The sequence below is a fragment of the Bombina bombina genome, chromosome 2, assembly GCF_027579735.1.
Source record: "Bombina bombina isolate aBomBom1 chromosome 2, aBomBom1.pri, whole genome shotgun sequence".
Classification (NCBI taxonomy): Eukaryota; Metazoa; Chordata; class Amphibia; order Anura; family Bombinatoridae; genus Bombina; species Bombina bombina.
The window spans coordinates 619,128,739-619,154,030 of NC_069500.1; the positions used below are offsets into that span (position 1 = coordinate 619,128,739).

General features: G+C 37.6%; 1 protein-coding gene across 1 annotated transcript in view; it reads right to left on the bottom strand.

Moving 5' to 3' along the window:
* LOC128647927 (relaxin-3-like) overlaps positions 1 to 2,033 on the bottom strand; it is an 8,240-nt gene extending 6,207 nt beyond the window's left edge. The window contains exon 1 of the mRNA XM_053700610.1: positions 1,778 to 2,033. Coding sequence (XP_053556585.1) covers positions 1,778 to 2,033 — 256 coding nt within the window. The remainder of the gene's footprint in view (positions 1 to 1,777) is intronic.
* Positions 2,034 to 25,292: the final 23,259 nt, after the last annotated feature.

A 25,292-nucleotide genomic window follows, 5' to 3' on the forward strand; every position in this document is an offset into this window, starting at 1 on the left:
TGCATTTCATATGAATATTACAATTAAAGAGACATTAAAGCAATGTATTAATTTTAATAGATCTCTCCATTCTCCCTATGAGGACTGCAGTACAAGGAAGCATTTAAAATATCTGTTTTGTTTATGTGTATTTTATATAAACTTACCCTAGTTATTGCTGCCCCTGGTTTGTGCTGCACCCAATCAAGAGGCAGCATTGTATGAACGGTTACTGCCAATGGATATTTTATTCCTACTCAATAACTACAATATAGCAATATAGTGCAAAGCATCGCTAAAAGGAAATTATGTCTTCTAGTGTCACTACTTTTTATTGACAAACACAGATATAAACTTCTAAGGTTTTTTGGGGAAGGTGAATGGATGTTAAATGTAGAACTGTAAAATAAGTTATTGAAATATTTGTGAAATGATACTGATGCCATTGTTTACTGTGTACACACACACAAAAAAACACCTGCATTTTGTGTGATTCTAGTTATTTCTGCAAAGTGATCTTCTAAAAAGTACCTAGCTTGCCAACTGTGTATATTTGTCTGTGTAACTCACTGAAAAATCACTATTTGAATGTGCAAATTATTAAATGGGCATCAGCATTTTGTTGTGACATTTCCGAGCTTTAAAAAGTTTGATTATGAACTATTTGGCAAGTTTTGATAATTTCATCACCAGCAGGGACCCTGGTCATATTAATAAAGTAACAGATAGAAATCATGTTATTTAATTTAAAAGGTGACTTTTAAAAACTGATATTTGTAAATCTGTTACCCTCCTAAATAAACCTATGCTTTTTTTAATGTGCTTTCATGATTACAACAGACATATGCATTTCCTTCTGTTAGTTTAAAAGGGATATGAAATCCCAAAGTTTTCTTTGGGCATTCAGAGCATGCAATTTCAAACAGCTTTCTAGTTTACTTCTATTATCAATTTGTCTTTGTTCTCTTAGTGTCTTTTGTTAAAAAGTAGGGACGGAAGCTCAAGAGCCTGCCCATGTCTGGAGCACTATATCGCAGCAGTTCTGCAACAATGCTATTCCTTTGCAAGAGTACTTAGATGACAGCACTATTTCCTGCCATGAAGTGCTCCAGACACCTACCTGGGTATCTCTTCAACAAAGAATAACATTGGAACAAAGCAAATTTGATAACAGAAGTACATTGGAAACTTTTTTAAAACAATTGTATGCTCTGTCTAAATCACAATAGAAATATTGGGGGGTTCATATTCCTTTAATATGGGTTAAAAGGGATTTATTAATTGATTTTTAAACAAAATGTCCCTATTGCTTCCCCACACCTTACAACATGTTCTAGTGTTGTGCAGTTATACTGATTGTTCTCTACACCTAACTTTTGTGCCCACATAACTCACAGAACAACAGAAATGTGTACTCTGTAGAACATCAAAACTAAACACCATGGAACAAATATATAGTTACAGTTACTAAATTCCTTATAAAATATGTTGCTGAAAAAAATGTTTTTATTTGCCCTTAAATGCTTTAGTTACAATTAACTTATAAATAATTTACCTCCCAAATACATTTTTCAAAGATCCAGCATAATTAACCAATGAGTAACGCTTATAAGCAAATAACGCCATTGACTGTATATCAGGTGAACTGTCACCTGTTTAGCGCCAAACATTTTCTTATAATGTAAAGATGTAAGTAACCTCTGCTATATGGTTCCGTGCTACACATACGTCAGTAAGTGCTGGAATAACTAGGCAGACTGAGGCAAGTCACACACATTGTTAGGAGAGCCAGACTCACCTGCATCCGTTCTGCGCCGATACTGTGGGACGTCTCGTCTCAACTCGCTCCCTTCATCTTCCTCCTCCTCCAATGACAGCCGCTTCCAGCGCGAACCCCCGCAAGTGAAAATGACTGCGCGGATAAACTCGCGCCCGCACAATTTTACCCCGTACTCTGCTCCGCCGCCCAGGCTCCTTTGAGCGCTTAGCTCCCTTGGCAGCTGTGACACTAACAGCAACACCGCACACACTGTCGGGACCCTCAGCAGCGCCATCACTCTGGTGTAAACTGTGTGAGGAACTAACGCAAAACCTGAGGCACCAATGTCACCTGCAGCAGCTTTCTGCACGCGCTAAACTTCACCTCTCACGTGAGCTGTTACAGTCGTGTCTAATTTAGTAGTTAGCAAAAATCTGAGCGCCTTTCTCCTACTGCAATGTTTTTCTCCTAAACTCGCGAAGCCCTTTTTTATAGTTTGGGTGTAGTGTAAGGTTTATACTGGAGTACTAGCTGCACTAAGTATTGTGCATGACATTTACTCAGTGTAAAGTTTCAGATGCTTTTCCTTCGCTACAGCACTTGTAACACCTCATGCACGCGCAGCGTTACTGTCCTCACTCAGCGCCTTTATATCTCCTCACATCTCCAGTGAGTCACACAGGGCTGGTCCCGTTATCTCTCACCCCCTCCTTTTAAGATCCATCCTCTGTTCACCAGTTTGGCCATCAACTTTTCTTAGGGAGCTTTTTTTTTCTCTGACGTACGCAATACGTAGAGCAATGATCTAAGTAATTTTTCCTAGAGACCTGCATTTCTTCATTTTATTGCATTATTACAACCTTTCTAAATAATAAAACACAAATATTAATGGTAACTACCATAAAGAGGCATAAATAACCAGTTTATATAGTCATTTAGGTGGGCGTTTTTAATCTTTAACGTAAATCTTATGCTGAAATAACGGATTTCACATCTTTAGTGTTAATACTCTGAATGTTTATAGAATTACATTTACATACCAAGCAAATTTAATGAGTACACATCAGTTTATCCCAAGAAAAGTATATTCGTTGCAGTTGATTTCTATAGTGCAAACAATTTAAAGGGGATAGGAAAGTAAAACATAGAGTTGCATGATTCAAATAGAGCTTGTTTTTTTAAGACACTTATACATTATTTTCACATGTGCTTCATTCTCTTGGTATCCTTTGTTAAAAAATCTGCACATATCCTACACTAGTGGGAGCTAGCTACTGATTGGTGAGTGCACACATTTGTCGCTTGCTATTGCTCAACTAGATGTGTTCCTCTAACTGCCAGTAGCGCAATACTGTTCCTTCAGCAAAGGATAACAAAATAATGAGGCACATTTAATAGAAGTAAAGTAATTTAGGGGGAAAAAGAAAAAATGAATGCAGCCTCTCACTATATGCCTAATATTGCTAGGACTCCCCCAAAAAAACCTAATCTCCCTAAGGGTTAATGAAGAAACATAAAGCAAATAAGGGGAGCTACTAGTCCAAGTGCTATTTGTCCATTTTAGTTTCCAAAAATATAAGGAACAGGGTCAGTGATAAAAATAAATTGATTTTCCAATGGTTGTGCACATACATATGAAGGTGTCCTTTACATGATGGGAGTGTTATTCTGCATGTGATCAAATGGTGATATAAACCGCTGGGTGAATAGTGCTGAAGTATCCTGTGTGTCAGCTAATATAGCTGCGTGATCACACAGGCATCCGTTCCTGGATCTTGTGATGAGTCTCTAAATAAGAGAGTGCAGTCACTCAATGGCTTCGTTGGAAGCCTGTTTCCAGAGTATTGCTGAATATTTCTTCTTCTTTACTTAGTTCTTTGAGATGTAGCTGTTACAGGCATCTGTTCAGTCAGTGAGCTGTTGGAGATTCAAAAAAATGTGAGCCAATCAAGGTTTGAGATGTACCCTGATTGGCTCACACTTTTTTGAATCTCCAACAGCTCACTGAGCTGACTGAACAGACGCCTGTAACAGCTACATCTCAAGGAACCAAGTAAAGAAGAAGAAGAAATATTCAGCAATACTCTGGAAACAGGCTTCCAACGAAGCCATCGAGTGACTGCACTCTCTTATTTAGAGACTCATCACAAGATCCAGGAACGGATGCCTGTGTGATCACGCAGCTATATTGGCTGACAGACTGACACACAGGATACTTCAGCACTATTCACCCAGCGGTGTTAAGGTACTTTATATCACCATTTGATCACATTTGGAATAACACTCCCATCACTTAGGTACACCTTCCTATGCATGTGCACAACCATTGGAAAATCAATTTCAGCTAGATTACGAGTTGTGCGTTATGGTTTTAACGCTGAAAAATGGCAATTTCAGTGTAAACACAGTAACGCAGCCATTACGAGTTGTGTCGGTACAGCTATACTGCAAGCATTTTAGCCTGTATCGCAAAGTCAATCCCACACTCAAAAAAATGATGTTTTTGTGTGGGATTTCCATAGCGCCAGTATTACAGGTTGTGTGGTGAGGCTAAAATGCTTGTGTTACATTCTATAACGACACAATCCATACCGCCATCTGAGAGCAGTAGTTATGGATTTTGTCTACACAAAACTGTATCATAAAACTCATAACTAAAGTTTACAAAGTACACTAACACCCATAAACTACCTATTAACCCCTATTAACGCACGCACAAGGAGGCTTTTCATAAACTCATAATTGCAGCGCTATGGGGGGTGTGTGAAATAATGCAACTTTTGTTGCGGTCGTTTTGCACCCTCTATAGCACAAAACTCGTAATCTAGGTGTTTGTTTTTATCACTGACCCTGTTCCTTATATTTTTGGAAACTAAAATGGACAAATGGCACTTGGACACTTTTTTTTCTTTTCCCTATTTTGCTGGCATATATTTCATCTCCCCATTGTTTTTATATATATTTTTTCATATTTTTTTAGATATCCTATATATATATATTTTAGATATCTTATATATTTTATACCACTTGGTCCATCATAGAATATTAGGTATCACCCTCTATTAATTTATATATCATAGTAGATACCCTATTGCTCCTCTTAGTGCTGCTCCCCTTCTTTGCTTTAAGTAAAGCAGTTTAACATTGTATGTTCTATTCATATCATGAAAGAACATTTTGGGGTTTCCTGTACCTTTAAAGGGACATGAAACCCAAAATTTTTATTTCATGATTCAGATAGAGAATACAATTGTAAACAACTTTCTAATTTACTTCTATTATTCTTGCTGAAAGGTTTATCTAGGCAAGCTCAGGAGCAGCAGAGAACCTAGGTTCTAGCAGTTGATTGTTGGATGAATATATATTGATTGTGATTGGCTCACCCATGAGTTCAGTTAGAAACCATTAGTGCATTGCTGCTTCTTCAACAAATGATACCAAGAGAATTAAACAAATAAGATATTAGAAGTAAATTAGAAAGTTGTTTAAAATTATATTTTCTATCTGAATCATGAGAATTTTTGGGGGGGTTTCACGTCCCTTTAATATTTATCAATTTTGATAAACTGAATCATTAAATCACCAATTGGTTGTTTTAATTTCCAGGGAATATATTGGCCTAAAAACTAACAATTTATATGTTTTTACCGTTTAAAGTGACATGAAACCCCAATTTACTTCTGTCAAAATTAATTTGTTCTCATTGTATGCTTTGTGGAAGAGATACTTATGTAGGCAGAGTGCAAACGTATGGAGCACTAAATGTTAGTACAAGTGCTGCCATTGAGTACTCTTGCAGATGTATAACATTCTTGCAAAACTGCTGCCTTAGAGTGCCACAGACACGTGCATGCTCCTGAGCTTATCTTCCTGCTTTTCAACAAGAGATACCAAGACAATTAAGAAAATTTGATAATAGAAGTAAATTTGAAAGTTGTTTAAAATTATATGCTCTCTCTGAATCATGAAAGAAAAAAAAAATTGGTTTCCCGTCCCTTTGATTGAGGGAAATATTTAATAATTCTATATTGTTCAGTTTTAGCTACCATAGCTTATATGAAGGATATAAATGCACTGCTAGTTATTTCTGTTGTATCACTAAGTTGGGGTGGCCTATAGTTTTGGTAGCTTCTCCTCCTGTTGTAGTAACAAAGCACATCTAAAGTAGCAGGATGTATGCAATGTGTTTTTTTTACCTTTCAATATTAATCTCATACACGTCATTGCAAGAACTGCTAGAGTTAGCCTCACATATTAATCCATTTCTTGTTTAGAGCTAGATTATGAGTAGAACGTTAACTGTTGTGCACAAGCAATAAGCGGTATATAATGGCTCTTTGTGCATGTTGGAAGTAGCGTGCATATTACACGTTAACAGTATACAAGTTTCCTTGAGCGCAATTTAATTTAACGCATGTCGGGTTAGCGTGACTTTAGAGCTTGGGTTAACTGTTACGCGAGACTAAAAAGTTGCACAAAAAAACATCAAAAATACATTTAACAGTACAGTAACACTGATAAAAAATTTAAAAAAAAAATTGCGTTAAAAAGTTATAAGGGTTCAAAGATATGAAGTATCAGGTGTTAGAAAAAAAGGCTGCAAAGGGCTTTAACATATATATGCATATATACACATCTAAATATGTGTATGTGTGCATATATATGTGTTTGTACGGATGTGTTTAAATATGTATGCGTTTTATTGTATATGTACTGTACATATTTATCATTCCAATGTGTTATTTATTGTAAATGCATGTATATACCTATACCTGCATATATATTCCTATAGATATATAGGTATAGATATGTATTTTAGATTAACATTATCATATATTTATTTAATAATAAAAAGTAAAAAAAAATAGGTGTGAAAAATATAAGAATGTAAAATTTGTGTTTTGCTTATTGCTCATACTTTATATGTATTATTTCATTAACGCACCTTAAGATTACTAAGTTTTCATGTGTGCTAACCCGACTGCGTTAAAACCTAAATCATGAAACACGATGCGTAAAACATATATTTTCCATTCCTATTTTCTTCACCAGGAAAATAATTAACTTTTTATTATTGCCAGTAACTGCAAATTCTTTACTTTGATATGACAGTAGGACAAATATTGCATTTAGTATCAAGATCATTTAAAATGTTATTAATTGCTGGGCTTCTGATTCATGTGCTGTTGTCCTCTCCCAAAGACTGCTGCTTCCACCATAAGCCAAGTAAAAATAATATTGGTTTGGATATTCCATCACTGTTGAGTCTGTTAATAAAAAATAGGATTAAAGACCAAAATCAACAAAACAAGTATTACACTGATTTAACCATTTATTACTAGATAAACACCATGCAATTTAAACCAACATGCCTGTGGTATTAATGCAACCAAACCAGTAAGTTATGATACAACATTGGAGATTGTATCCTGGTCCCGTGTGAATGTATTAAATATGGGGTAATTAGGGAAAGTTTTTTATTTTGTGCCATATTATGTACTAGTTCTAAGCAGTATGTTGATTATGTTTTTTAAACAGAATTTACAATTCCTGATTTTATTAACTGTCACCTAGATTACAAGTTTTGCGCTATAGAGGGTGCGAAACGAATGTAACAAAAGTTGCGTTATTTCATCCTCCATAGCGATGCCATTACGAGTTTTGAAAAAGCCGCATTGTGCGTGCAATATGGTTGCGTTAAGCTCCATACCGCACAAAATGCAAGCGCTGCTTTGACATGCTCATGCATGCTTTCCCCATAGACATCAATGAGGAGAAAGTGTTAGAAAAAAACCTAACACCTGCAATTGCGGAATGAAAAGCTCCGTAACGCAACCCCATTGATGTCTATGGGGAAAAAGTTAAGTTTAAACCTAACACTGACATCGCCGACACCTACATAATGTTATTAACCCCTAATCTGCCGCTCGTGACATCGCCACCACCAAAATAAATCTATTAACCCCTAATCTGCCACTCCCGATATCACCGACACTATAATAAAGTTATTAAGCCCTATTCCCCCCGCATCCCAACATCGCCCACACTATAATAAAGATATTATCCCCTATTTCGACGCTCCCGACATCGCCGCCACTAAATAAAGATATTATCCCCTAAACCTCTGGCCTCCCACATCACTGCCACTAAATAAACCTATTAACCCACAGCCCCCCACATCGCAAAAAAAACTAAATTAAACTATTAACCCCTAAACCTAACAACCCCCAACTTTAAATTAAAATTACAAGATCCCTATCTTAAAATAAATAAAAACTTACCTGGAAATTAAACTAACATTACTATTATACTAAAATTAAAATAACTACAAATAAAAAAAATAAAAAATACTAAATTACAAAAAATAAAAAAAATACTAAAGTACAAAAAATAACAAACACAAAATTATGAAAAATAACAAACGAAATTATCCAAAATAAAAACAATTACACCTAATCTAATAGCCCTATCAAAATAAAAAAAAGCCCCCCCCCAAATAAAAAAACCCATAGCCTACAATAAACTACCAATAGCCTTAAAAGGGCCTTTTGTAGGGCATTGCCCTAAAGAAATCAGCTCTTTTACCTTTAAAAAAATACAAAGACCCCCCCAACAGTAAAACCCACCACCCAACGAACCCCCCAACTAAGCTACCCATTGCCCTGATAAGGGCATTTAGCTCTTTTGAGAATGCCCTAAACCCTAATCTAAAAAAAAAAAATCCAAAAACAACTAACCCCTGACAATCCACTTACAGTTTTTGAAGTTCGGACATCCATCCTCATCCAGGTGGAGAGAAGTCTTCACCAGGCAGCGAGGTCTTCATCCATCCAGGCGGCGTCTTCTATCTTCATCTAGGCGGCATCTTCTATCTTCATCCCGGCGGCACAGAGCGGCTCCACGCCGGATCTCTTCAAAAACTGTAAGTGGATCATCGGGGGTTAGTGTTAGGTTTTTTTTAAACTTTTTTTTTTTTTTTTTTTTTTTTTAGATTAGGGTTTTGGGCATTCTTAAAAGAGCTGTCAATATATTTATTAAAATCTTCAGTAGTGCTCTCCAAATAATATATTAGTCTATGGCAGGGTTATAACACAATATATTTAAATAATTATCCTTTAAAATAAACCCTCAATCAATATGCATCTACTAGAAACCATACAATTAATATATATATCTGAATTATTTTATTTAGTTAATATCTATGAGCATATTGGAATATATTTGTAATACCAGAACATGAAACAATATTATATGCGCTTAAAACTATTAAGATATGCTATACTTCTTACAAAGCCCAGAAAAGTTTACTTTTAAAAAACAGCCTTATTTACAAATAGCCTTTCATTCAGTTAACACAATGAGATTCTAAGATATTTAGCTGATAACATTCAAGCAATACACTCAGTTATTTAACCACAATTTACTCTAACACAATTCTAATTAGGATACTAAAAATACATATGTTCTTACGGTGAAAAATTGCTTTAAATGAATTTCTTAGCATACAAAATATAAACTTGATCCTACACAGGGCTATGAATATAAGCAAAATATAGACTGTTCTCTTTAAATCTATTTATTATAACTTGACTATGTTCTTACCAATAATCTTTTATATATATATATATACTTTACCAGATGATATTTAGCTTCAAGACTTGTCCCACCTCATTTAAAATAAGTGTAATTGCAATGGATAAGGAGAAGTATGGCCCACTTTGTTTTATAGTTTGACTGTCTTCCACGCAATAGTTCAGTCAGTTACAAAATCAGCAGCCAGTGTCTTCCCCTATCCTGCATACAACTTATATTCTTAATCATAGGTGTGGAATATGGCGGCCCTTCAAAACTTGTACCTGCTATTGGGTACCTGGAATATCTAATCAGATTGGCCCTTAACGGAGCTGAACATGTTCACCATGGAAACGCATCTTTTGAACAGTTAATTCCCTTAACTGTCCTACTGGATTCTGGCCACTTGGGGGCAGTAGACATACAACACAGCAATACATTCAACCAACATTTTTAAAACAATTCAGTATTCCTATGAAATGGTTATTCATTTGATCATAACTTCCTGCATCAATCACTTATAATATTAATTTTAGATAGGGTAGTATCTTATGAATTTTCTGATCATTTTGATATGAAACATCAATATATTATATTAAAACAATTTATATTGCTAACTATTCAAGATTAATGGCATTTATATATCTGTTATATATGTATTCACACAATTACAGCATGTTTTACATTTCTAACAAATTCTGCATGCATGAATTATTATATGTCTGAGAAATATAGAGACACAGCGGTTATTATTCCATACAGACGATCTTGTATTTAGTATCTTTTAGCCCCATCTGGAACACAGAAAACAACATGTTATATATCATCCAAACATGGGACTATCACAATTGCTATTCAATCTATACAGATTTAAATCTGTCTCCCAGATATATATTCAATATAGTCTGGGGCATACATTCGATATGTTTATCTGCAATATTATAAATGTAGTTATTATTCAATACAGCAATTACCCCCTTAATATAATATGTCCAGGCTCAATATATATACATATATGGGTTATTTGAATTATTTCAAACATACACATGAAACTATTGGCATTATTTCTTTTTCAAAATGTATTTATCTTTATCTATGCCATACAGGGAATTGCAAATGCCAATTTGTCTGTTTCTTGTATATGGAGACTTCATAAACAGCATAGGTCAATTTACGAGTAGTTGTAAAAGTCACAATACAACATATTTTCTGTTTAGCTAGCAATACAGACGTGTATTTGATGTTTAGGGGCAATTAACACCTCTATGCGAATCACTGTGTATTCAGAATTTTTACCTGTTTATCTAGTTCATAGATCCAGAATGTGTCTCCCTGCACAGCATGAATCATTTTAGAAATCTGTGTTAATTTTCAGTTCCTTTGAAAAATGTTTGTAGCTTCATCTAGGGAGCAAATGCTTCCCTTTTGTTTCTTGGGACATCCTGTCTGCAATTTTAGCCTTGAGATGTTTATTCAACTTGTGGGGGTTTTGTGAATCAAATCCTGACATCAGGATTTCACCCCTATTTCAGTAATATCTGATAAAAATATGGTTTCATACATAAACACATTTCCCTGTCCTATATATATATATATATATATATATATATATATATATATATATATATATATATATATATATATATATATATATATATAATGTCATTTACCTGTACCCTGACAGAGCTAAATGCCCTTTTAAGGGCAATGCCCATACAAATGCCCATTTCAGGGCAATGGGTAGCTAAGGTTTTTTCTAGAGTTAGGTTTTTTTATTTTGGGGGGTTAGTTGGGTGGTGGGAAAAGAGCTGATTTATTTAGGGCAATGCCAATGTACTTTAGTATTTTTTTCTTTTTTGTAATTTAGTATTTTTAATTTTTTTGTAATTGTAGATTTATTTTATTTAGTAGGGTTAGTTTATTTTTTGTTGGGATGCGGGGGAATAGGGGTTAATAACTTTATTATAGTGGCAGCGATATCGGGAGTGGCAATATTTATTTATTTTTTTTAATTTAGTATTTTTTATTTTTTGTAATCGTAGATTTAATTTTTTTAGTAGGGTTAGGGTTTTTTAATGTGTAATTTAATTTTTTTAATTTGTAGTTATTTTAATTTTAGTATAATAGTAATGTTAGTTTAATTTATAGTTTAAATGTAGTTTTTTTTAATTTCCCAGGTAAGTTTTTATTTATTTTAAGATAGGGATCTTGTAATTTTAATTTAAAGTTAGGCAGTTGTTTAGGGGTTTAGGGCTTAATAGTTTAATTTAGTTTTTTGGCGATATGGGGGGCTGGCGGTTTAAGGGTTAATAAGTTTATTTAGTGGTAGTGATGTGGGAGGCCAGAGGTTTAGGGGTTAATAACTTTATTTAGTGGCAGCGATGTCGGGGAGCGGCAGAATAGGGGTCAATATCTTTATTACAGTGTGGGCGATGTTGGGGTGCAGGGGAATAGGGGTTAATAAATTTAGTAGTATAGTGGCGACGATCTCGGGGAGCAGCGGAATAGGGGTTAATACATTTTATTAGTGGCAGCGATGTTGGGAGCGGCAGATTAGAAGTTAATAACTTTAAAATAGTGTTTGCTATGCGGGAGGGCCTTGGTTTAGGGGTTAATATGTAGTTTATGGGTGTTAGTGTACTTTGTAACAGTTTAGTTATGAGTTTTGTGTATCAGTTTTGTTGCGTAAAACTCATAACTACTGCTCTCAGATCGTAGATCGTGTCGGTATAGGGTGTAACGCAAGCTTTTTAGCCTCTCCGCAAAACTTGTAACGGCAGCGCTATGGAAATTCCATGCAAAAACATATTTTTTTCGAGTGCGGGACTGACGTTGCATTACAGGCTAAAAGGCTTGCGGTACAGTTATACAGACAAGACTCGTAATGGCTGCGTTGCTGTTTTAGCGCTGAAATGGCAGTTTTTTCAGCGTTAAAACACGAAAGCAAAACTCATAATCTAGGTATGTGTGTTGCAACTGTTTTGTCTTTTAAGGTGTTGCCTTTATTTTTCTGCTGCATGATCTGTGGCACGGTAAAGTGAGGGATATGTAGAATAATTGCATGAGGCATATTTGAATCTCTCCTTTTGGTAGCTGAAGAAAATTGTAGGTATGAATTTGCTCCTTAAGCAAATATTGAGCCAAAAAATAAATAGTCAATCTAGATTGCCCTTGAGCAAAACGTTAACAAAATCTTAATAACAAGGTTAAATTGTATATACCAATAAAACCTAACTTTTAATATATACTTTGCTAAAAAAAAACAAAAAAGAACGAAACAGCAAAAACCACAAACCAGCCACAAGTATAGAACCCAGTAATTAAACACTACAGTATGTTTCTCAATTGTATCTTATGGAAAGACCTAGATATATATTGATTATTTAAATAAATTAATGTGATGGCAAAATCATAGAAAAAAAAACTTTCATAAAGGTGGTGAGAGCCCACAAGTCATTACTCCTGGGAATTACACTCCTGCCCACTAGGAGTAGGCAAAGATTCCCAAAACTACAAGAGCACTTAAACCAGCCCACCTCACAAGTAAGTTAGTCTTATCTTTGCCTCCACAGGAGGAAGGGTCAGAATTGAGGTGCTCCATTTTCTTTTTTGAGAGTGGTGTTTAGACCAATTTGAGGCCGATTTTTTTTCCCCTCATAGAGCTTCTACTTGGGACAGAGGGGGCATTGGTGTATTGGGTAGTGACATAATCACTCCCAGTTAGGAGTTAGTCACAAGCTTACACAGGTGTCATGGGGACATGTCCCTTAGCCTCTTCCTGTTCGATTGTCAATATACTCCACATTTAGATCCTTTGCTGTCACAGGTACAGCACTGGATGGGTTATCTACTAGGAAAAGCTTTTTTTCTGATGCTGGTAAGCACAGTAGAGTGGGTGCTTGTCAGGTAAGTGATCACATATTGCACTCACATAGCCTGCACACTATTAGTAGGTACATTTGGTATAAGGTATGTCATAGCCAGGGGACACCTTGTTACACTAACATTTATTTTAAAATACTATTTTGAGCAAAATTAAGGGGCCTTCTAAGTATTTTAAATGCATTTTTTTTGGTACAGTGTGTCATGTCGGAGTTCAGCACGTCTTTATTGGGCGCTCGAATGAGTTGGTGTGCACGTCTTAACCTTACTTAGTTTTGGTGCTTCTATGAAGTTAGCGTGCATCAGTTTTTCTTAGTTTTATTGGCACTTCAACAGATTAGCACAAGTTAGTGTTTATATTTTTTTTCTGTGCTTCTATGTAGAACTTGTTGGCCTTATCTTTTTTGTGGGTTCCCTGTGTGGTTGTGCTTCTATGTAGAACTTGTTGGCCTTATCTTTTTTGTGGGTTCCCTGTGTGGTTAGTGAGAGCCAGTTCTGATGCCTTCTCGAGCATTTGAGCAGTATTACAGTCTCTGGTTAGCGCATGTTCCTTTACATTAGCACAGGAGTTATTTTTTTCCCACCACGCTAATTCAGTTACTTCTCCTGTTTAGCGCGCCTCTGTGTCACTCTCCCGCTTCGATTTGTTGAAGGGGGTAAGATTTCTGAGCGTCAAGAGCCGTTTTTTTTTTGTGTTCATTTATTTATATGTTAGAGGGTATCTGCTACATTTTGTACTTTGCTCAATTCAGTGTCTTAGGTTTTTCAACTTAAATCCCTGACTGTGGATGTTGTATTTGCCTCCCACATTTATTATTTTTATTCTGTGGTTTTACTTTATCTGTGTTCTTTTTTCCTGTATGATGAAGCATTCTGGAACTGTTCCCACTACTTTAAACATTGATCGTTTAGAGAGTAGAGCCTATGAACACTTAGTAACCTTTTTTTCCACCAATTGTTCTGCTGTCAAGAGTGATAGCCTAAATTAAGCAGGATCTATCATTAGTAATTCTGATTGCTCGAGCTTGGCCTTACATAATAAATTCCTTTCTTTTATGGTGGTGAGAGTCCATGAGACCTGCCAATTTTTTATTAACTTTTTTTTATACCTATTTTTTTTCTTGTAGCAGTTCTAGTTTGCATCTCATTTTCTCTTCACTGCTTTGTCTTCTACTATCTCTCTTCTTCTCCTTACTTGTCTATAGGTCAGACTAGTTTTCCAGTGAGGTGAGAGGGTTTAAGTGCTTTTGTAGTTTTTTTTAATCTTTGCCTCCTTTTAGAGGTCAGGAGTGGAATTCCCAGGAGTAATGAATGACTTGTGGACTCTCACCACTATGAAAGAAAGGTAAGCATAAATTATATTTTTATATAGTATTCCCCTCAAAGAGGTTCCCATAATAGTATACAATTCAATATGTTAATATTCCACCTCCTACTTATTCCATTCCCTGTGTAACAGGGTTCCCACAAAAATATGTCTTCCATATAATCAGCTAAAACATAGCAAACTGATAAAAAAAAAATAATGACCCTGACATGACACTTCCACAGAGGGGATCCCGTTTATTCAGTATAGTCAAGGTGTTTCCTGGGGACTAAATAATTAATCCACACCCCATTATATTTGAATATGAATTGCTCCTTACATCAGACCTTATATGGCCTAAAATAATTGTTTTAATGTACGTAAAGCTGGTGCATGTTTCTTCAGGGGTGTATTCTTGCCTGGGTGAACAAAGCCAGTAAGATTTATAGTGGAGCAGTAGATTTTGAGGGGAAGTTGCCCTCCCAAACTTATGCTGTTAATATGTATTCATTTTATTACAAATCAATGGTCCTTAGTTATCTAGTGGTGTGGTTGACCCCTCTATGCATTACTTCCTCCAATAGTTAGAAATAAATTACAACAAATTGCTAGGGATAGGTGTTTTGGACATATCAGGTTTCCACAGGGCCTAGGGCAGCACAAAAACTAAATAGACCACTGTGCTTAATATATATATATATATATATATATATATATATATATGTATATACTGTACAGTGTATATATATATATATATATATATATATATTAATAATGACATTGAGATGAAGACATTATTAACAAATCTAAAGTTCACAAACTCTATTTAGGATTACCATGTCTTAGTTGCAAATTATAGGCCAGTGAGATCTCTAAACTACAGTTTTCTGATCAATAAATCAAAACAATAAATCAAACAACTATCAAACTAACTATAACTAACTAAAGCTTAATATGATATTTTAGAGTGAAATAAGAAAATGTATCCCTACAAATATAATTCAGCCAGCTCAGCAATTACATTACTTACAACATGAATACACTAAAACATAGATTGTAAGCACTTGAGAGCAGGACCCTCCTACTCTTGCATAGGTTTTGTTTTGTCTATTTTATGTATTTGTATTTTTTCCTTTTACTACGAATCACTGTCATTATATACCCCTACTCATGCACGCAGAGCTAATGAATTAGTGGGTACTTTACAAGAAAATTATAATAAATCATCCATATTTTGGAAATATATATATTTGTGAAACCTTTTACTGCTGAACCATTTCACAATCCTCTGCTATAGGCTTTTTTTTTATTTTTTTCCATATTTGACCTAAATATACATTTCAGAGCTTTGGATATTTGGTACCAACACAAAACATTCCTAGTTTTATTTAAAAGACCAATGGCTAGATTAAGAGTTGTGCGTTAAGGTAAAAAAGCAGCTTTAACAGGTCCTAACTCTGCTTTTTTACGCCCGCTGCTATTACGAGTCTTTCAGGTTTTGGGGCACCACACACTTCTTTGGCCTTACCGCAAAACGACTTACATAAACTTTGTAAACCCTTTTATATATATGGGACTTCCATAGCGCCGGTATTACGAGTCTGTCCTGGGAGGCCAAAAAGTGAGCGGTACAGACTCTACCTCCAAGATCCGTAACGCATTCTAAAGTCAGTAGTTATGAGTTTTACACTACAACGCCGTAGCATAAAACTCATAACTAAAGTGATAAAAAGTACACTAACACCCATAAACTACCTATTAACCCCTAAACCGAGGCCCTCCCGCATCGCAAACACTATAATAAAATTTTTACCGCTAATCTGCCGCTATGGACATCGCTGCAACTAGAATAAACATATTAACCCCTAAACCGCCGCACTCCCGCCTTGCAAACACTAGTTAAATATTATTAACCCCTAATCTGCCGCCCCTAACATCGCCGCCACCTACATTATACTTATTAACCCCTAATCTGCCGTCCCCAACGTCGCCGCTACTATATTAAATGTATTAACCCTTAAATCTAAGTCTAACCCTATCCCTAACACCCCCTAACTTAAATATAATTTAAATAAATCTAAAGAAAATTACTGTAATTAACTAAATTATTCCTATTTAAAACTAAATACTTACCTATAAAATAAACCCTAAGCTAGCTACAATATAACTAATAGTTACATTGTAGCTAGGTTAGGGTTTATTTTTATTTTACAGGCAAGTTTGTATTTATTTTAACTAGGTAGAATAGTTATTAAATAGTTATTAACTATTTAATAACTACCTAGCTAAAATAAATACAAATTGACCTGTAAAATAAAACCTTACCTAAGTTACAATAACACCTAACACTACACTACACTACAATTAAATGAATTAACTAAATTAAATACAATTAAATAAATTAAATTAGCTAAATTACAAAACAAAACAAACACTAAATTACAGAAAATAAAAAAACAAATTACAGATCTTTAAACTAATTACACCTAATCTAATAGCCCTATCAAAATAAAAAAGCTCCCCCAAATAAAAAAAAAACCTAGCCTAAACTAAACTATCAATAGCCCTTAAAAGAGCCTTTTGCGGGGCATTGCCCTAAAGTAATCAGCTCTTTTACCTGTAAAAAAAAATACAAACAACCCCCCCAAAAGTAAAACCCACCACCCACACAACCAACCCCCCCAAATAAAATACTAACTAAAAAAGCCTAAGCTCCCCATTGCCCTGAAAAGGGCATTTGGATGGGCATTGCCCTTAAAAGGGCATTTAGCTCTTTTGCAGGCCCAAAGCCCTAACCTAAAAAATAAACCCACCCAATACACCCTTAAAAAAATCCTAACACTAACCCCTGAAGATTCACTTACCGGGAGAAGTCTTCATCCAAACGGCTAGATGTCTTCAACGAAGCCGGCAGAAGTGGTCCTCCAGATTGGCAGAAGTGTTCATCCAGGCAGCATCTTCTATCTTCATCCTTCCGGCGCAGAGCGGGTCCATCTTCAAGACATCCGACGCGGAGCATCCTCTTCTTCCGACGGACTAACGACGAATGAAGGTACCTTTAAATGACGTCATCCAAGATGACGTCCTTTAGATTCCGATTGGCTGAATTCTAAAAAGCCAATCGGAATTAAGGTAGAAAAATACTATTGGCTGATGCAATCAGCCAATAGGATTGAGCTGGCATTATATTGGCTGTTCCAATCAGCCAATAGAATGCAAGCTCAATCCTATTGGTTGATTTTGCATAAGTTCATCTACCCAAAACAGCAAAACTTGGGTCTCTATATCCATATATTTTTCATATGGAGTTCTTTTGACTGTTTTACTGAAATAGCTATTATTCTCTCTCTCTCACTCACTAACTCACTCTCTCTCACACTCTCTCTCACTCTCTTGTGACTATAACAACCACTAGCATCACATCCTATAGTCTTGCAAACCATAACATGTTACAACCCAATGTCTTCATCTGTCCCCACTAACAACAAAACACTATAAAGACAAATGAAGGTTTGTGAAAATAGATCTAATATGGCAACAAGGTTAAAATAACAAGGCTGCAATCTTTTGCACCTAAAGAGATCATCATGCCTTTGTTGCGTATACAATATTTATTCCTTGGTTGTCCACTCTAAGTTGTGTCTTTCCTCTACTGGTTTGCTCTATTAAGGGATTCTGTAGATAAAGAGGGAAAGAAAATGGTGTGTCTTGCCCAAAATATTTTTGTCTTTTTTTTTTTGTCTTAAGGCATGATAGAAGACTTGATAGAAGAGGAGGGAAAATGGAATTAACTTTGAAATTTGCGAGAAAAAAATGGAATACACAATACAAATTCGAAGTGCTAAGTATTAAAGCCTATGAATACGGGCCCCCACAGGGTAAGATTAGGGAAAGAGTAAAAAAAGGTGGAAGTTTTTAAGGCTTGGCTGCAATTCCAACACAGTAGCTGTTACTGGGGATAGACAATTGATTTTTGACATGCAAAGATGGGACAAACTAACGGCTAGATTTAGAGTTTTGTCGGTAAAGACCAGCTTAGCTAACACCGCTTTTTTTCCCAACGCACTCTTAAGACAACGCTGGTATTTAGAGTTGTCTGAGGGGCTGTGTTAGGCTTCAAAAAGGGTGCGTTGAGCCTAATGTACCGCCACTTCAACCCTCAATACCAGCATTGCTTACGGTAGCGGTAAGCAGCTAAAACGTGCTCGTGCACGATATCCCCATAGGAAACAATGGGGCAGTTTGGGCTGAAAAAAAACCTAACACCTCAAAAAAGCAGCGTTCAGCTCCCAATGCAGCCCCATTGTTCCCTATGGGGAAACACTTTCTAAGTCTGCACCTAACACCCTAACATGAACCCCGAGTCTAAACACCCCTAACCTTACACTTATTAACCCCTAATCTGCCACCCCTGCTATCGCTGACACCTGCATTATATTATTAACCCCTAATCTGCCGCCCCGTACACCGCCGCAGCCTACATTATACCTATGTACCCCTAAAATGCTGCCCCTAACATCGCCGATCCCTATATTATATTTATTAACCCCTAATCTGCCCCCCCCCACGTCGCTGCTACCTTACCTACACTTATTAACCCCTAATCTGCCGACTGGACCTCGCCACTACTATAATAAATGTATTAACCCCTAAAGCTAAGTCTAACCCTAACCCTAACACCCACCTAAATTAAATATAATTTTAATCTAACAAAATAAATTAAATATTATTAACTAAAGTATTCCTATTTAAATCTAAATACTTACCTGTAAAATAAACACTAATATAGCTACAATATAACAAATAATTATATTGTAGCTATTTTAGTATTTATATTTATTTTACAGGCAACTTTGTATTTATTTAAACTAGGTACAATAGCTATTAAATAGTTATTTACTATTTAATAACAAAATTACCTGTAAAATAAATCCTAACCTAAGTTACAATTAAACCTAACACTACACTATCAATAAATAAATTAAATCAATTAACTACAAGTACCTACAATTACCTACAATTAAATAAACTAAACTAATTTACAAAAAAAACAAAACACTAAATTACAAAAAATAAAAAAAGATTACAAGAATTTTAAGCTAATTACACCTACTCTAAGCCCCCTAATAAAATAACAAAGCCCCCCAAAATAAAAAATTTCCCTACCCTAATCTAAATTAAAAAAGTTAACAGCGACTTCCGGTGGGTGGGCCAAGGGAGCAGCAGCAGGTGAAGGGAGCTCTGCATAAATCAGCATAAAAAACGAACTTTAAACCCAATTCTAGGCTGCCCTTTGCCTTGCTGTTACAACCCCTGTGGCCACTAATAATTCCTTGACAGAGTTTGCTGTCCGGAGTGGAGGTGAAGTGTGAGAGACTCCCTCCACACTTATTACAGGAGCTGTACATCGCTCCCCCACGGAGGGCCAAAACAAGACATGCTGAAGTGGCGCATCGCATACATACAGCACGGGAGGCTGTAAAAAAGACCCACTTACTTACACAGACGGCTGGTAGAATCCGGAGGGTGACTGATCTCGTTACGGAGACACTTACTGGGAGGAAAGCGCCATCGAGCCCCCACGTGGATCACAGCCTGCTTCTGCCGCCACATCACGACAGGGCCTGATAACCGCATTGCTCCAGGGGTTTGCTGTCGGCCAGACTGAGAGGCAGACCTGCTGGTCGCAGACCCCGACATCGGCGGACCCGTTTGGGCTAAATACATCGGAGTAGAGGACACAGAGGAAATCTCGGCGGGGGCGCGAAAACAGGCGCCATCTTGACAGGGAGGCTTCTAACCCGCATGGCGATAGCAGGCTCCGGAGTACAGAGGGGGTAAAGTATCGCACTCAAACACAGCTACAGAAACTTTTAATAACAACAACACCCTTGTGTGTAGGGACGTGTGATCTGGTTAATATCCCCCAAAGCTACCTGAGGGTTTGGAGACACGGGCCCCTATTGTACTCCTTGTCACAACTTTTAACTCAGCTCTTGCCAAGCACACTGAGCGTACTTCTGTGAAGGAGACAAGTATCTTTATCTAAAGTGCCTAACAGGGCTGCCTGCACAGCATACCTTTAAGGTCACTATCAAGACCAGGAACTTTGAATCTCAGAAGGCCTCCTATAGACAGTGCTTAACTTTGGGGTTTATTACTTAGCCCACACAGTGGACCCTTTTAACACCCGGCAGTGAAGTCATACAACCCCGGCCATTTTTCGTCATTGCTAATTGCAGGCATTGGGCCTACTCTTGTGTGGAAAGAGGAATCTTTGTTCTGACAGAAAAGAAAAGGAAGAAGGGGAAAAGAATATAAAGAGAAACACAGCAGTACTAACTGCACAACAGCCCTTGCGGGACACTACTACTAGGGGCAGGAACATTTGATTCTGCAAGACCTTCCAGGGTCTGAGCTTGTGGATAATCTACACTTTAACCTTTGGACCCACCAATTTGCCACTCTCACTGCATACCTGGCAATAAAACTGTACAATCAGTTAACGCTGATATTCCCAGCACATAGAGTAGCTAACACTGGGCCTATACCCACCTGAGGGGATACATAAAGGTTGCTGCACTGCTGAACTTGTGCTGCCTCCCATCTACAATAGTGGGAAAAGGAAATATTTTATTTATAACCACTGTTGTGCTTAATATATGCATTAACCCATGTTTTTCTCCCATGCTAGGAAACTGTTATTTTCCACTAGATAACCCACAGGTACTGTGTTACATATTGGTTGAGAGGGGTTTACTGGTTGATTGATAGAACACTATTGGCATTTATAATTATTCTTACCCCAGGACCGTACAATTAGATAGCACGGTCACCCCAGGTTAATCCTTAAGAGACCTTTTGTGTCCCCTTACCCTTTTGAAGGGGCATTAGCAAACCGCTGCGCTGACAGGCCTGTGTTGATACCCTTCTTTCTGGGAGGGAGAGAAGCTGTACACTCCCCATTATATTGCCTGTTTACTCCAGCATATGGTTATCTTCACTGACAAGACTTTACAGCCATTCTTGAAATTATTCATACACATCACTTCATTTACTGGTTAACACGGGTTTAATGGTCTGCTGTTAGAATATCAACTACATATGTAAACTGTCTTATTATTTTCAGAGGTATATGGATAAATTCTTAACCAACTCCCCCATGGCAAGTCGTAGCAAAACAGGCTCTGCCAGAAACAAATCTGGAACTGACCCCTCCGGCCTAGGGACTAGTACTGAAGCCTGCTCAGAGAATGGGTCACTTGACACACACCCTATAGTTAAGCAGATATCTTTATTGTTTATGCCCAAAATTGATAACCTGCAAAGGGGGGTTGATACCCTCACAGACGATGTTAAACAATTCTCCACACGTGTAGCAGAGGCGGAGAATAGAATCTCTGACCTGGAGGATTCTAATGTGTCAAACTCTAACAAAATTGAATCCTTAGAAAGACAGGCCACGGCCCTACAGTTAAAAATAGACGACCTAGAAAATAGGTCAAGACGCAATAATGTGCGCCTATTGGGCCTACCTGAATCAGTAAAACAAGCAGATATCATCCACTTTGTTGAAAATACACTCCCCTCATTGTTAGGGATCCCCATACAGGATCTTAAAGGTGGAGTAGAACGAGCTCATAGAGTAGGCCCCGAGAGGGTTAACTTAGATGATTCGCCCCAACCCCGGTCAATCATGATCAAATTTCTTCACTTCCAAACTAAGACAGCAGTGTTAAGAGCTTACAGAAAAATGGACAACGTGATGTATGAAAATGCACGCTTGCTCCTATTCCAGGATTTCTCGGTGGATCTTATGAAACGCCGAAGGGAATTCTCACCGATTTGTTCAAAACTTCATAGAGAGGGCAGACAAGCCTTCTTACTTTACCCTGCCAGGCTTAAAATCATGACCCTAAGAGGCCCAAAATTTTTTGATACCCCGACTGCGGCCCAACACTTCCTAGAAGGCGGGGGGGCTCCCCCACGCAGTCCACGACAGAATCACCCAGGAGGGGAGGAGGGCTGAAAACAATGGTTGACTAAGAGACACCCCCCTTAAACAGGGACTAACACTAGATTTTAAGTCAATAATCTATCCTGATGGCTACAGAAACAGTTGACAAAGGGTCTGCACCTACACGCAGACGCAGAGTTCTAGAGTTAAAGTTAAGTTTGAGTTTTGTGTGTTTATATGTCATTATAGGTTGCCTCCACGCTACAGGGCATTTGGAAAGCATGTATGGAAGATGTGAAGCGTTTGTGTGTGAGCACAGATGGGACATAGGCTCTCCTAAATCACCTCTCTTTGAAGTACCCCAAACGTTAGGTTTCTCAAAGTATACTGTGCGGATGAAAGATTTGATATGCTCACTTGGTTGCGGGAATGCAGTAAACTGTCAATTTGTAGCCTTACTGTTCTGTAACACTTTTATCCATATGCCTCAATTGCAGGGTGCAATATACTTAGACACAGCCAAGTATGTGGAATTTATGTCCTGTCTGAGAATTCTTCTAGTTTTTTGTATGTTTCTATACTTGTGTATCAACCAGCTCATGACATATGTTGAGACAATAGGTCCCCTTTGTCTCCTCACAGTAGAATCACCTTTCATTCAAATTGCTAATAATGTTTTACTTATGCTTTCGCACTTGCACGGTACACAACTCTTGCAGTATGTTGGGGTAACACATCCTCTTTGTATCCCCACCTTAGAGCTACTTCTAATCCAAGCTGCTGATGGGGACCTGGCGGTGGTTCACTGTGGTAGAGGACTGAACCGGGAGTCTAAATACTGTGGTGAGGTTTTTTTTTTTTTTTTTTTTTTTTTTCTTCCTTTCTTCTCTCCTCTGCTCCCACCCTTTCTGCCCCCCCTCCCCCATACCCTTACTCTTGGAGCATTACATACACACCCTCACCTACATTGTCAAAATACACTACAAGATCCAACCAATAGATAAGATTTAATCTCTATTCCTGGAACATTGGGGGCATACACTCCCCAATAAAAAGAAAAACAATACTCACACAGCTTAGGAAAAAGAAGGCAGAGATTGCATTCCTTCAGGAGACCCACCTCTTGGATTCAGAGCACGAGAAGTTGAGGGCAGACTGGGTAGGGAGAGTTGAATACGCCTCGTATAGTTCAGCCAGTAGAGGGGTTGCAATACTCCTAGGTAAAAGACTGGAGTATGAGGTCAGGGAGGTACTTAAAGATCCGGAAGGCAGATACATAATAGTGCAGATATGTGTAGCTGAACAAATTTACACATTGTGCAACATTTATGCCCCGAACTTAAAGGATAGAGGATTCTGGAATGCCATTGTGGCGACCCTCTCTCCTTACATCGGTACCCACATCATACTGGGAGGTGACTTCAACCTCACTCCAAACCCACACTGCGATAGGTTAAGGGGGACACTTAGTGGAAAAATCAGAAAGACAATCAGACCCTCAGAAAAATTTGAAAAAGACATTTTTTCCCAGCTGGGAAATTCCCTGGATGTGGTGGACATATGGAGGCAATTGAACCCAGATGGGAAAGATTATACCTGTGCATCGCGCGCGTCTCCCTCTCTGTCCCGCATTGATCTGTTTCTAATATCCAACTCTCTCATTACGCGTATCATAGACACAAAAATTGGGGAAGTGGCGGTTTCCGATCATGCACCCATAGCACTCTTCATAGACAAGAACCAGTCAGTCAGCAATAGACGTACCCTTAGATTCCCAAAACACCTACTGTACTCCCAAGAATTCCAGAACTATCTAATTCATTGCTGGGATGACTACCGGGTAAACAATGCTCAGCATATAGATTCACCGGAATTGTTCTGGGTGACAGCTAAAGCGGTCTTGTCGGGCAACATTGTTGCCTACCTGGCGCGTAGGAAAAAACAATATACAGAAAAAATTGGGAAGCTGAGGGAGCGCTTGGCGGAGACATATCGCACTTACTGTGCGACCCCCTCCCGTCTCAATTATCATAATTACACTGATACAAAAAAAGAATATGATGCCCTACTAGCCAACCAGGCCTCACAGGCTCTTCTGCGAAGCAGAGGTAAATACTATAGATTTGGGGATAAGTCTGGGAAGCTCATGGCTGCCTTAGTGAATATGGACACGTCCTCTAAACATGTTGCAGCCCTGAAAAGTAGGGGCAAACTTGTGAAAGATGCTGAATCAATAGCAGAGGCATTTGCCTCATATTACTCCTCTCTATATACCAGTGAGGGTTCCCCAGGCTCTGAACTAAGAGACAAATTTTGGGATAACATCAACATCCCACAAATCTCAGAATCTCAACTTGAGAAGCTAAATGCCCACATAGGAGAGGAGGAAATTCAGAGGACGATAATGTCCATGTCACTGGGTAAAGCCTCAGGCCCGGACGGGTTACCGATAGAATTCTATCGGCTCCTGAAGGAACAGGTTTCCACGACATTGGCAAACGTGTATGCCACTTACTTTGAGGGGGAGAGAGCTCCGGTATCCGAATTCTCAGCGGCATATATCACCCTAATACCCAAGCCAGGGAAAGACAAAGTTTTACCAGAATCCTATCGTCCGATCTCCTTACTGAACTCGGACTACAAAATATTAACTAAATTATTGGCAGAAAGACTAAAATTTATATTGCCTGACATTATACACATGGATCAAACGGGATTCATGTATGCGAGATCGTCAGTGGTCAATGTTCGTAGGGTCCTACAGGTCATCCAACACTTTTGGACTGCGAGGGGAGAGGGTGAGGGGAGGAGTGACACGGAGGCCTTCCTGCTGTCGC